Source organism: Equus caballus, chromosome 12 (assembly GCF_041296265.1).
Source record: "Equus caballus isolate H_3958 breed thoroughbred chromosome 12, TB-T2T, whole genome shotgun sequence".
Lineage (NCBI taxonomy): Eukaryota > Metazoa > Chordata > Mammalia > Perissodactyla > Equidae > Equus > Equus caballus.
In genome coordinates, this window is record NC_091695.1 from 47,171,771 (window position 1) to 47,185,532 (window position 13,762).

The following is a 13,762-nucleotide window of genomic DNA, read 5'->3' on the forward strand; positions in this document are numbered from 1 at the left end:
GGGAGCCACTCCCTTGTCCCCACTGCTGCCGAGTCAGCTTGCACTGATCGCGCTGGGTGGTGGCACGGAGCCAGTGGTGGTGGCCGGTCATCAGAACCTGCCTGCGCTGGCTGCTGGTCAGGAGGAGGCTGTAGCTCGTCAGGGTCGAGGGCGTGGACACCGTAGCCAGACCGCCTGGCTTCTGCTCCCAGCTGTGCCCTTCCTTGTGCGAGGACCTTGGGTACAAACGCGCCGTCCCCTCCTTCCTGTGTCTCAGTTCTCCCATTTCCTAAAGGGGCCGACAGCACCTACCTGCCAGGGCTGCTGTGAGGTGCTTAGAACAGAGACGGGTGTGTCGTGAGAGCCCAGCTGCTGGCGGTTCTCGCTGGCGCTGCTTCCCCCTTGGCACCTGCCCCTAGCAGAGCGGATCCCTAACCTCCTGCTTCCAATTTTCCCCAGCCTTGGACCTGCCTGCTGGCTCTGGGATTTTTTAAGGCGTAGCCAACAGGTAAGATCTCCCATGTTTCACCAGCTCCCTTTGCTCATACTGCCGGTTGGTTTGCGTTGGATTGTATGGCAGACGAGTGACTGGTTTTTTTCCTTTTTTTTTTGTATGTGGGTCACCTGCACAGCGTGGTTGGTGAGTGGAGTAGGTCCATGCCCGGGATCTGAACCCGCGAACCTAGGCTGCTGAAGCAGAGTGCGCGCATGAAACTTTAACCACTGTGCCATGGGGCTGGGCTCTGATTTTTTTTTTTTTTGAGGAAGATTAGCCTTGAGCTAACTACTGTTGATCCTCCTCTTTTTGCTGAGGAAGACTGGCCCTGAGCTAACATCCATGCCCATCTTCCTCTATTTTGTATGTGGAACGCCTACCACAGCATGGCTTTTGCCAAGTGGTGCTGTGTCCGCACCCGGGATCCGAACTGGCGAACCCCGGGCCGCCGAGAAGTGGAAAGTGTGAACTTAGCTGCTGCGCCACCAGGCCGGCCCTGATTGTTTTTTTTTTTTTTAATGCAAACAACAAAAAAACATGTCTTCGCTCTGCCTCAGTTGGGAGCTTAGTCTATGCTAGCCAGAGGCTGAAGGGCACGCTGAGGCTGGCTCCACCTTTGGAGTCCTAGTGGGACCCATGTCCCGTGACCTTCGCAGTTCCGAGACTCGCCCTCTGCTGCTAGTCTCGTGGCCCCGCACGTCTGTAATTCACATGGAGAATCAGCCTTAGACACTCTCTGCAGGGGAAGGTCGTCCTTCCCTCCGGAAAATCCATTCTGGAACGTGCAGGCCGTCTTTTTTCCTCCCCCGGCGAGAGCTCAGACGCCCACGAGCCTGGTTGTGGAGCATCAGTCGGATTTGCGGGTGGAGCTGGGTTCCTGTTGGGCACGTGGCGTCTCTGAGGCTCGGCTCACACCCGCCTTTGTCTGGCCCCTTCCAGGCGGGCTTCTTCCTGCCCCTGAGTGGCGGGGTGGACAGCGCAGCCACCGCCTGTCTCGTCTACTCCCTGTGCCGCCAGGTCTGCGAGGCCGTGAAGAACGGAAGTAGGTGACGTCCGTCGGCTGGAGGGAGACGTGGGGGTCTGCCATGGGGCTGCCTGCGGGAGGAGCAGAGGAAAAACCCAGGTCCTGGGCAGCAGGGATCGTGGAGGCTTTGTGGACCTGCTCACCTGTCATAACATCATGCTCAAGTCCCGGGGCCTAGGGACAGCAGGGCCATTGAAGTCCCTCCCCAGGGCTTTGGACCAACATGGCTGTGTCCCTCAGGCACAGGTGCCTGCTGCTGCCTCTTGGCAGTGTGGCCCAGTGGAAAGAACACAGGCTTTGGGGTCAGGCAACCCAGGTTCAGATGCTCCCACCACGTGCTCCGATGGTGACCATTCCCTCTGTGCGTACAACCCAAACTGAGGACAATGACCCTTCTCTGACGAAAGAGCCGGGCCGAGGGAGAGGGATTAAGCCCCTCGGGCACCTCTCGCACAGCAAGCGGCTGATGCCCTGTGTCCCGGTGGTTTTCAGATCAGGAAGTGCTGGCCGACGTCCGGACCATCGTGAACCAGATCAGCTACACCCCCCAGGACCCCCGGGAGCTGTGTGGACGCATCCTGACGACCTGCTACATGGCCAGCGAGAACTCCTCCCGGGAGACGTGCAACAGGGCCACAGAGCTGGCCCAGCAGATTGGAAGGTAGAGGTGGGCACTCATGTTGGGCATGAGCGGATGGCGCTGACGAGGATTAGAGCCCCCAGAAACTCCTCCTGTGTAGGCATTTGCGGTTAAATGTAGGTCCAGGAATTGAGGTTTCTTCCCTCTCTTGATTTGAGCCAGATTTTAGGGAAACTGTGTATCAGTTTTATCCCAAAACCCAGCTGTGTCTAAGGTTTCCCCCCTCCTTCCGCTCCTTTCTTGCGTCACAGGCACAGGCTGCCAGGGTCAACGTGCTGCCCCGTGGGATCACATGGTGCCCGCTCAGCCGGTCTTGGGAGGGGCTGGTGGTGCGACCCGCCTCTCTGCCCTCTTCCACCCTAGTCAGTTCTCTGTCCCTGAGGAAGATGGAGAGAGCTAGAGAAGGGAGACAGTTCCATTTGGAGTGTTCCGTTTATTCCGCCTCTCAGGAAAGCACAAGGAGCTGCCCCTCCTGCGTGCTGAGCTCACCTGCCCACCCCAGCAATTCTGCTCCTGGGTCTAGACTCAAAGGAAGTGAGGGCAGGACTCAAACGGATGTCTGTGCCGCCGTGTTCACAGCACTATTCACAATAGCCAGAAGGTGAAGACAACCCCCGCGTCCGTCAGCAGGTGAATGGACACACAGATGGTGGTCCAGGCATAGAATAACCGTAAAGAGAGGAAGCGCGGACACAGGCTACCACCTGGATGAACCTCAAGGACATGATGCTCAGTGAAAGGAGCCAGGCACGGAAGGACCACATATTGTGTGATTTCTCTAAAATGTCCAGAATAGGCAAATCCAAAGAGAAAGTGGACTAGTGGTTGTCAGAGGCTGGGGGAGGAGAGAACAAGGAGTGAGTGCTAATGGGTATGGGGTTTCCTTTATGGGGGATGAAAGCGTTCTGGAACTAGATAGAGGTGGTGGTTGCACCACATTGTGAATGCACTAAATGCCACTGAATTGTGCACTTTGGTTAAAATGGTAAACCGTGTGTTACGTGTGTTTTATGTAATGCACACGCGTGCGTGCTGCCCCTCCACGCTCACCGTTTCTCCCTCCAGTCACCACATCGGCCTCAACATTGATCCCGCCGTGAAGGCTGTTGTGGGCATCTTCAGCCTGGTGACGGGGACAAGCCCCCTGTTTGCGGTCCAGGGAGGAAGCAGCAGGGAAAACCTCGCACTGCAGAATGTACAGGTGGGCCTCCCAGCCTGGCTGCTGCCACCCCACGGCCAGGGCACCCTGGGGACAGCCAGTGTGGGGTCAGCAGCTGTGTCCTCAATAGAGACACTGACCATGCAGCCTCGGGGACAAGGCCAGGGGTCTGCGTGTGTGTGTGAGAGAGCATACAAGTGTTTGAGTGTGTAAGAGGGTGTGATTGTGCATGTGAATGTGTAAGTGCAAGAGTAAGAGGGTGTGAGGGTGTCTGAGAGTGCGTGAGTGTGTGTGGGTGAACGTATGTGTGAGCATGACTGTGTGAGTGAAAGTATGAGAGTGAGACAGAAGTGTGAATGAGTGTGTACGCAAGTGTGTGCATGTGTGTGATCAGTGTGTGTATGCATGGTGTGAGTGTGTGCATTAGTGTGAGAGTTTGTGAGAGTGAGGTGTGAGTGTGCACAAGTGTGTGCGTGTGAGTGTCGGTTTTCTGCATCTTCGGGTGGGGACTGCCCTAGCTCCCACACTGCAGCAGGAGAGCTGGACACCGGTCAGCTGGTGGAGGGACAGAGGGGCCCTAGGCGCCAGCTGCTCAGCTCTGTGCCTCCTTCTGACCCCTTTCTGTGGGCATGGGTGGCCTTCTCTCCTCCAGAAACACCTGTGGTGTGGGGAGTGGTGCGCGATGGCCGAGATCCCACCCCGCTGACTTTGCAGTCCAGGCCAGGCTCTCGGCTTCCTGGCTCTGGTCCTTCCATCTCGGACACCACTGCTGCAGGGCGCACACGAGCACCGCGGAGACGGGGCCACCCCGGGAGGAACACAGGCCTCCTGGACCCTCTCTGGATGCTAGAAAGCCCCTAGATTACCATGATCTTCCTCTTCTCCAGAGCTGGCTGGGGAGAACCCTTTCTCCAGCTGTGATGGGAACACTGTGTTGATATGTGGGCCCCGCATGCTCCGGCCCTGCACAGGGTAACATGTCCCCTCCTGTCGTCCAGGCTCGGATAAGGATGGTCGTTGCCTATCTCTTCGCTCAGCTGAGCCTCTGGTCCCGGGGTGCTCGAGGTGGGCTGCTGGTGCTCGGATCCGCCAACGTGGATGAGAGGTGAGTGTGGCCCGGTGGGCGTGGCAGGGGCTCCCTAGCACCTGAGTCCCTGCAGGCGAGCACTCCGGAGGCGATGAGACCATGATGTCTCACTGGTTCTTGCAGCGTCTGTGTGTGTGGTGGGGGTCACATCATCCTACATCTCAGGGCACATTTGGCTCCAGGGGCAACGTCGTTTCTCCAGTTTCCCCGTGACCGAGTGTGAAGACGGTCAGCGCTGTGTCCCTCCGGCTCCCTCGCCCCCAGCCCTGCCCGGCTTCACCTCGCTCCTGGGTCTTCCTTCATCCTGTGTCTCAACCATCTTCCACCCCCGCCGCACGCGTTCAGGCTGGTCTCTCTCTCCTGGGCGATTCCTCTGCCTCTTAGGTCGTCCGTCTGTAGCCAGTTTTCATTTCCAAGCCACAGAGTTCATTTTTCATGTGACCGCTTTCTTGTATTGTTCTCTTGTTAAAAAAAATTGTTCCTTATTAGCTGGCGAATTTCAAAAACGTTAACTGTCCACCCCGGGCCCCACCTCCTGTGCATCCTGCTCATGCAGCCAAGAGAGGGTGGCCTGGCAGGGGGGGGATGTGGAGTGGCGAGCTGTGGTTGGCTTCTGGCATCCTTCGGTGTCGGAGGGAGAATCGTCAGTTTCTGCTGATGGACCAGATGAGGGGTAAGGATGCCCAGGCCGACCCTGAGTTTTGGGGCCTGAGCAACCTACAGGATGGACTTGCCCGTGACCAGATGTGGGAGACGGCGGGAAGAGGGTGGGGAGATCAGGGGCTCGGTTTGGGGAATGCTGAGTTGGAGGCACTTTCTAGACACCCAAGTGGAGATGTGAGGCGGGCAGCTGCTCAGGGATTCTGGAGTTCAGGGGTGAAACACACATCAGGGAGTCCTCAGCGCGGTGAGGTGCCATTGAAGCCACAAGACCGGGTGGGGTCACCATGAGACTGTCCACACAGCAGGGAGGGGCTCCAAGGACTGTGCCCTGAGACACCCCTGTACTGGGAAGCTGGGGGGTAAAGAGGTCCTAGAGAAAAGGAGAAGCAGGCGCCAGTTGGGAGTCAACCAAGAGAAAGTGGTACCCAGAGCCAAGCAGAGGCTCCTCCCGGGAGGAGGAGGGGGCTGACGGTGCTTATTGATCAGGGATGGGGAGCACTGGGGTTAGCCACAGGGTTTTCCAGACTGAAGACTCGGGGGGCGGAGCTTGACAAGGACGGTTTTGCTGGAGGGGCCACGGCAGGAACCTGGCAGGAGAAGGCTCTCGAGAGAACAGGATGGGGAGTGGAGACACCCCCGAGGGATTCAGTCACAGGAAGGTGGGGCTGAGAGAGGATTTGAAGGTGGGAGGCCTTAGAGCATTCCTTGTGCTCACGGAAGTGGAAGGGGAGGAGAGCTTCGATGATGCGCGTGCACGAGGGGAGCCTGGTCCACTTGCTGAAACTGGTGAAAATGCCTGTTACGTGACGGTCTCAGTCAGCTCGGGTGTCCACACGAAACAACACGCACTGGGTGGCTGCAACCACAGACGTTTGTAGCTCGCGGTCCTGGATGCTGGGAGCCCGCGATCCGGGTGCCGGCTGATTGGTTCCTGGTGAGGACTCTTCCTGATTTGCAGATGGCCACCTCTTGCCATGTCCTCACAGGGCAGGGAGACAGAAAGCTCTCCCTCCTCTTATAGGGACATCAGTCCTGTTGGATTAGGACCCACTCTTTTTTTTTTTTTTTTTAAAGATTTTATTTTTTCCTTTTTCTCCCCAAAGCCCCCCGGTACATAGTTGTGTATTCTTCGTTGTGGGTTCTTCTAGTTGTGGCATGTGGGACGCTGCCTCAGCGTGGTCTGATAAGCAGTGCCATGTCCGCGCCCAGGATTCGAACCAACGAAACACTGGGCCGCCTGCAGCGGAGCACGCGAACTTAACCACTCGGCCACGGGGCCAGCCCGAGGACCCACTCTTATCGCCTCATTTAACCTTGATGGACTCCTAGAGACCCATCTCCAAATACGGTCGCGCTGGGGGTTGGGTAATCAGCATGTGAATTTTGGGGGGGCACCAGACGTTCAGTCTGTAACAGTGACTTCTTCAGCCAAGTTGTCCTTCGAGTCCAACCGAGCCACCGAATCCGTCTCAATTTCAGGCAGGAAAAGTCTGTCTTAATTTTCAACATATAAACATACCAACCCCCTTCCCCACGGTAACCGCCTCCCTTCTAGATTTTCATTCTCAGACAGAGACACGGCAGGAGCCTTGCCCTGAGTGGGTCTCCTGGTTGGCCCGGGGCCCCACACCTGCAGGCGCTGTCCCCACACTGTCTGCGTTACTCCTGGTGCATCTTTGGGAGTAGGCAGGGGATGGCAGAGGTGCGGTGAAAGATGAAAACAGGCATCTCTTCCGGCCAGTAAGTCCCACACGATGACCTGTTTTGCTGTCAGCTGTCCCTCCACAGGACGGGGGGCGGTGGGATGCCCAGCGGGGCTTGGTTGGAGGAGGCCCCGCCAGGCACCAGGTTGTGATCGTCCCTCTGTTTGGCACCCTGGGGGTCTCCCACCCGGGCATCGCACCCTAGTAGGAGTCAGGAGGGGTGCGAGGTTGTTGTCTCTCTGGGAGAGTGGGGAGAGGTCCGTGGTGTGAGTGGAGGTGGGCAGGGGCCACGTGGCGGTGGCACAGGTGCGTTTCCAGGTGTGTGTGGAGGTGTAGGGGAGACGGGCGGAGAGCAGCAGCTGTTTTTGAGGAACTGTATGTTCAGCAAGGCTGGTGTTGCGGGGTGAGCTTGGGGAGCGTGGAGAAATGCATGTGGCCAGACAGGCAGCGGCCGGACCCTGGAAGGCCTGATGGAGCAAAGACACCGACGCCGGGGAGACTCACAGCCCAGGGGGCGTGGTCAGGCATCGCCGTGGAGGCGGGCGGGCGGGCTCGGGGCGGGGGTGGAGACCTGCGGTCATCCAGTGGTCCAGCGAGAGAACATGGTGGCCTGCATGGTGGTGGGTGGGGTGGAGAGGGACAGAGCGGTTGAAGAGGTGGACGAGTGTCCTGTGGCTGCTGTGACAAATGACCGCAGGGTCAGTGGCTTCAACGACACGAAGGATCCTCTTGCAGTTCTGTAGGGTGGAAGTTCAGCGTGGGTCTCGCTGGGCTGAGGTCAAGGTGTCACAGGGCTGCTTCCTTCTGGACGCTCCAGGGACACGCCCTTCCTGGCTTTTCACAGCCTCCGGAGTCGTCCACGTCTCTTGGCTCGTGGCCCCTTCCTCTGTCTGCAAACCCAGCAGTGTCGCGTATCTGTGTCTTTCCTCTGTCGTCACAGCTCCCTCTGAGTCTGACCCCCTGCCTCCCTTGTCCACTTTTAAAGACTCTTGTGCATTTAGGACCCACCTATAATCTTCACATCTCAAGGTCCTCAATTTAGTGACATCTGGAAAGTCCCTTTTGTCCTGTAAGGTCACGTATTTCACAGGTTCTGGGCGTAGACGTGGCATAGGTGTGGACATCGTTGGGGGCCACTCTTCTGCCCACCCAGGAGGCCTCTAGGAGGTAGGAGTTGCCAGGTGTGGAGAGATGACCTCGCTGCTCTTGCCTGAGCAACCACATGCGCTGAGGTCCCGCCCGGCCCTCCTGGGACAGGCTGCTCCCAGCTGATCATGCCCAGCTGTGTTTCTCAGCCCCGATTTCCTCTCTGGGGTGCCAAATACCTCTCCTTGGTCACCTGCAGCCTTTGCCCCTTTCCTAATCTGCCCTAGTCATACCAGACTTCCCCGCCACCCTCCGATTTGCCAAGCTTCTGGTTCCTGGGCCCCCCTGGGCTGCCGCACAGAAACTGTGTGCTCTCTCTCGTGCTCAGTCTCCTCGGCTACCTGACCAAGTACGACTGCTCCAGCGCAGACATCAACCCCATAGGCGGGATCAGCAAGTCGGACCTGAGAGCCTTCGTCCAGTTCTGCATCGAGCGCTTCCAGCTTCCCGCCCTGCAGAGGTGAATGTGTGCCCGCAAGACCGTGGCTGTGGCCCCTGGGCCACCCTCACCCCACGCAGCCACCTTCTGAGCTCCCTGTTGCCTGATGAAAATAGTCCTGCCCTTTGGCGGGCTCTTGGGGGTCTCGTGACCAGGCCGCCCCATTCCTTCTTGTCACTGCTCCGTCGTTTCCCCAGGGGGACATTGGGCAACGTCTGGAGACTTTTTTGGGTTCACGATGGGGTGTGCTCCTGGCGTCAAGTGCGTAGAGGCTTCTAAATGCCCTACAGTGCCCAAGACGGCCCCACAGTGGAGCACGCCTGGCCCGAATGTCAGTGGCGCCACAGTGGAGCAGCCACGTGTAGTTCCCCACCGTCAGCCTCCTGCCCTCCAGGTGATGAAGCCATGCTGGCATCCGTGCTCTCTATCCGGGGACCCTCCCTCTGGGAAGCCCGGCACCGCCAACCCCGGCTCTCGCCGACACCGATGGGTTGACAGTGCGCAACTGGAGACTGGCTCGCGTGCTGGGGACAGTTGGTTTGGGAATTTTGTCCCAAAGCTCACGAGCACTTTGGCAGCCGTTGTGACTGCCCTCTGTGTGTCTTGGCTGCAGCATCCTGGCAGCGCCGGCCACCGCAGAGCTGGAGCCCTTGACCAACGGACAGGTGTCGCAGACTGACGAGGTAACGGTGGGGGCCTTGTCACTGTGTTTCTTCCCGTCTCCCTGCTCCTGGCTTGTCTGTGGGGGATTCCTTCAGTCGCACTCCCGGCCTTTGACATTTCGGTTCAGGCTTCTTGAGGTCGGGTCCCGAAATGAGGGGGACGAGGTGAGTGGGGAGGGAGAGCATGGACGAGGGGAGTGTCTCCATGTGCCATAGGGCGACCTCAGAGAAGAGTCGCTCTTGACTTCTCCATGTTGTCCTGACCTTTTAACGCTTGGGGCTGGTTGGGGTCATAGGCTGTGGTTTGCAGCTTTTGTGGACACTGTGGAAGTGGCCATAGACTGTCGTAAGATCCAAGACAACTCACCTTCCTGCTGCCAGCTCCTTCGGTCACAAAGATTTACCTCTGTATTTTCTTCGGAGAATTTTATAGTCTCAGCCCTTATGTTGGGGGTCTGTGATCTCGTCGAGTTAATGTTTGGGAATGGTGAGGGGAGGGGGGCCACCCTCACCCCTTTGCATGTGGACATCCGAGTGTCCCGGCGCGAGTTGTTGAAAAGACTCTTCTTTCTCCCATTGAACTGTCCTGGCTCCCTTGTTGAAAACCAGTTGACTGTAAATGTGTGGGTTTATTTCTGGATTCTATTCCGTTGGTCTGTGTGTCTGTTCTCGTGCCGGTACCACACTATCTTGATTACTGTTGCTTGTAGTGAGTTTTGAAATTGGTAAGTGTGAGTCTCCCTGCTTTGTTCTTCTTTTTTCAAGGTCATTTTGGCTCTTCTGGGTCCCTTGAATTTTTGTGTGAATTTTGAGACCAGTTATTTTCTGCCGAAAAAAGAAAAAAGCCCGCTTGGATTTTCATAGCGATCGCATTGAATCTGTAGACCAATTTGACGGGTAACACCATCTTGATAGTATTAATCTTCTCATCATGAACATGGGATGTGCTCCCATTTATTTAGGTTGTCGGTAGTGCCTTTCGACAATGTTTTGTAGAGTATAAGCGTGCACTTGTTTTGTTAAATTCCCTTCTGAGTAGTTTACTCTTCTTGCTACTATTGTCAGCAGAACTGTTTTCTTCATTCCGTTTTTGGATGCTTCGTTGCCAACGTACAGAAACACAGTTGATATTCTCTTCTGTTTTTTGTTCTCTATTTCGTTCGTTTCCCCTCCAGTCTTTACTCCATCCTTCTACGGGCATGAGGGTTAGTGTGCTTTTTCCTCATTGTCGTAGGGCAGAAGGTTGGGTTGTCGATTTGAGATCTTCTTTCTTCATATGGGCGTTTACAGCTATGAATTTCTGTCCTCGCCCGGCTGTCGCCACAGCCCGTGTCTCGATAGGCTGCGTCTTCATTTTCCTTCATCTCCAAGTGTTTTCCGATTTTCTTGTGATTTCTTCTTTGAGCCTTTGGTTGTTCAGCTGTGTGCTGTTTCATTGCCACATGTGCGTGAGCTTCTGAAATTTCTTTCTGCTGCTGAATTTGTAATTCTGTTCCAGTATGGTCGGACAGCACACTTTGTGTGATTTCAGCGTTTACAATTTATGGAGGCTGTTACAGCCTCGCGTGCGTCTGTCATGGAGACTGCTCCGCGTGCGCTGGGGAAGCGCCTGTATTCCTCAGGTGCTGGCTGGAGGTTCTGAGGGTGTTTGCGGGGCTGGTTGGTTGACGGTGTTCCAGTCTTCCAGCTTCCCCTCGATTGTTTTCTCTAGTTCTGCCTGTTGTCGAAAGTGGGCAATCGAAGTCTCTATTAGTGTTGAATTTAGGGCATTAAAGCGTCACACGAGAAAATGTGCACTTTGTGTGAAAGAAGGAAGTAGAGGAGGTCACATGCCAGCACCCGTCAGGTGCTGGGGGCTCGGTGGTGAGCAGGGTGGACACGGTCACTTTCCCTAAAATGCTCATAGTCCCCTGGAGGGGACAGACAAGCAGGCAGGAACCGTGGTGGCCCCAGGTGGCTATGACTGCTGCCCGCAAAATCAACCCGGGTGACCCGGTGGTGGCAGTGTCCCTTAGATAGAGGTCAGCACAGGCCTCCCCAAGGAGGAGATGGTGGAGCTGAGGCCGGAGGGAAGGCCAGGGTGGGCAATGGGAGCAGGAGGCGGGGCTCCTCCAGACCCTGCTCGGAGGAGAGGGCTGTGCTGCGTCACCGTCCGTCTCTCTGACGGGGCTCTGGCTGTCTATTCTGGGCTGCGCGAGAGTCGAGAGGGAACTGGAGCAGATGCTGAGGAGTGGAGAAGGCGTCCAGCTCGGGTGAGCCTCGGTGTGAGGCTGACCCTTTGGAGCCGGGCCTGGGGCATGCTGCAGCCTCTGACAGGGCCCTGATTTCTGCAAACGTATTCTCTCTCCTCTGAGTCCTCCGCTCTTGAGGAAAGCGGGCTCCCGGGGCCAGGGCCTGGGGCCTGTCTGCTCGGCCGCTGTGCCTGACGTGGAATGGTGCCTGTATGGGTTTCCTGGGGTGGCTGTAACAGTGGCCGCAGACCAGGCAGCTTGAACAACAGAACTCATTCTCTGCTGGTTCTGGAGGCCAGAGTCTGGACTCCAGGTGCTGGCAGGGCTGCGCTCCCTCCGAAAATTCTAGGGGAGGGTCCTTCCTGCCTCTTCCAGCTTCTAGGGGCCCCAGGAGTTCCTGGCTTCCGTCCGCATCACTGCAGCCTCTGCCTCCATCTTCATCTGGCCTTCTCTGTGTCTTCTCTTCTGTCTCCTCTAAGGGCGCCCGTCACTGGGTTTAGGGCCTGCCCCAAGTCCAGGGTCATCGCCCCTTGAGATCCTTAACCCGATCATATCTGCAAAGATCCTTTTTCCAAGTAAAGTCACAATTTCTAGGTTCTGGGGCTTAGGACATGTACACATCTTTTGTGAGGCCGCAGTTCAGTGACCTGCAGTTCTCAAAATCAGGTGTCTGTTCTTCGTCATGTTTTCCGAATGCCGCCGTCATATCCACCAGTCAGTGTTGGGGACAGGACCCTCAGCTCTGCTCCTGGCCCTCTGAGAACGTCTCCCCTCCCCTGCGTCTCCGATCCCCGTCCCCGAGAGAAGTTTTAAGCGCTCTTCCGGCGCCGACGTGCTGTCCCTCCGGGAAACGCCTGTCGTTCCTCCGCAGGAAGACATGGGGATGACGTACGCAGAGCTCTCCGTCTACGGGAGACTCCGGAAGGTGGCCAAGACCGGGCCCTATAGCATGTTCTGCAGACTCCTCACCATGTGGGGCCACATCTGTACCCCGCGGCAGGTAAGACCGTGCGTGACACCGCAGAGGGAAGCCGGCAGGAAACGCCACCTCACAGTGGTGGGTCTGACACCAGAGCCAGGACACATGGTGAACCCTTAAAGCAGTGATACTCTAGCTCATGGTCCTCCTGCCCAGGTCTGAGCTGTCGCCAGCTCGGGCCCTGCCTAAGTGCATCTGACTGGGGCTCCACCACACCATATCGAGCAAGCAAGCTGCTCCCCCTCTGCTTTTTTCTTTGGTGAGGAAGATTGGTCCTGAGCTAACACCTGTTGCCAGTCTTCCTCTTTTTACTTCAGGAAGATTGGCCATGAGCTAACATCTGTGCCAGTCTTCCTGTTCTTTGTATGTGGGACGCCGCCATAGCAGAGCTTGATGAGTGGTGTGTCGGCCCCTGCCCGGGATCCGAACCCGCGAAACCTGGGCCACCAGAGCAGAGTATGTGAACCCAAATGTTATGCCACTGGGCTGACCCCTAGCTGCTCCCCTTTTCAGGGGGGTAGAGGGCAAATTTTGAGGTCTGAATATCACTGCTCTTCTGCTAGAAGCCCGTAAACATGGTGGTCCCCACAGAACCGCCTGCAAGCCTCATGGAATACGTCTTGCTGGGACCCCCGCTCAGCTCTCCTGATGCAGTATCCTGGGGCGTCAGAGTGGGGAACCCGCATTTTTATAGCTCAGCTGGCCGCCCCAACCTGAGCGCTGGCATTCGTCCCCTCCTGCCCTCGGGGACGTCCAGATGCAGCGGGAGAACCCATTCGCTTGCGCGGCCCAAGGTGACCCGGGTCAGAACTCTGGCCTCGGATCATCCAACTTGACCAACTTGAAGTCGTGTGTGTGGCTCACCTCCCAGGTGGCTGAGAAGGTGAAGCGGTTTTTCTCAAAGTACTCCGCGAACAGACACAAGATGACCACGCTCACGCCCGCCTACCACGCAGAGAGCTACAGCCCCGACGACAACAGGTTCGATCTGCGGCCGTTTCTCTACCACACCGGCTGGCCGTGGCAGTTCCGGTGCATAGAAAACCAGGTACGTCAGGCACAAGTGCACGAGTGATTTTTTTCTCTGTGTTAAATGTCTGTCGTGGAAACGTCAACTCATTTCTGTCCAAGACCGAAAAGCGGTTTTATATACACGGCGTCATCTTTTCCGGTGTCCTCATTTCCACAAAGGGACCAGTGTGTCTAAGGCCGTCAGAGCTTGGCGTGTGCTGCTTAGGCCGCGCTGTGTTTACTGGCGCTGCACATAGAAAAGCAGTCGCCGTCACGGCTTTACGAACGTGTGCCTGTCACTGTCGTTTCTAGACAACCCGAGCGTCCAGATGGCTTCAGATCTTGTAAACCGCCCTGTTTTTCCTTTCTTTTTGTAATTAATTGATAGAATAAAGGAGGGATTAATAACGTCAATTTAGAAAGCAAGTCGAGGTCCTGCCCGCCTTCCCTCGTCCAAGGTGAAGCGTTGGCACCGTGACGGAGGGCACGTCAGACGGGGCCCTCCCTGGAGCGGGCAGAAGCTGACGGGAGGAGGACGGCCCC

General features: G+C 56.9%; 1 protein-coding gene across 7 annotated transcripts in view; it reads left to right on the forward strand.

The window, feature by feature from the left end:
* The window catches only part of NADSYN1 (NAD synthetase 1), a 42,644-nt gene that overhangs the window by 28,094 nt on the left and 788 nt on the right, over positions 1 to 13,762 (forward strand). For 4 of the 7 annotated variants that reach the window (XM_023654659.2, XM_070230241.1, XM_070230239.1 and 1 more), the window contains 9 exons: positions 439 to 487; positions 1,415 to 1,517; positions 1,992 to 2,160; positions 3,205 to 3,340; positions 4,297 to 4,403; positions 8,226 to 8,357; positions 8,950 to 9,019; positions 12,101 to 12,229; positions 13,080 to 13,256. In XM_023654659.2, the coding sequence (XP_023510427.1) occupies positions 439 to 487; positions 1,415 to 1,517; positions 1,992 to 2,160; positions 3,205 to 3,340; positions 4,297 to 4,403; positions 8,226 to 8,357; positions 8,950 to 9,019; positions 12,101 to 12,229; positions 13,080 to 13,256 (1,072 nt within the window). Of the gene's footprint in view, positions 1 to 438; positions 488 to 1,414; positions 1,518 to 1,991; positions 2,161 to 3,204; positions 3,341 to 4,296; positions 4,404 to 8,225; positions 8,358 to 8,949; positions 9,020 to 11,895; positions 12,230 to 13,079; positions 13,257 to 13,762 lie in introns of all 7 variants that reach the window. The other 3 variants (XR_011424154.1, XR_011424153.1, XR_011424155.1) reach the window with 2 other exon arrangements.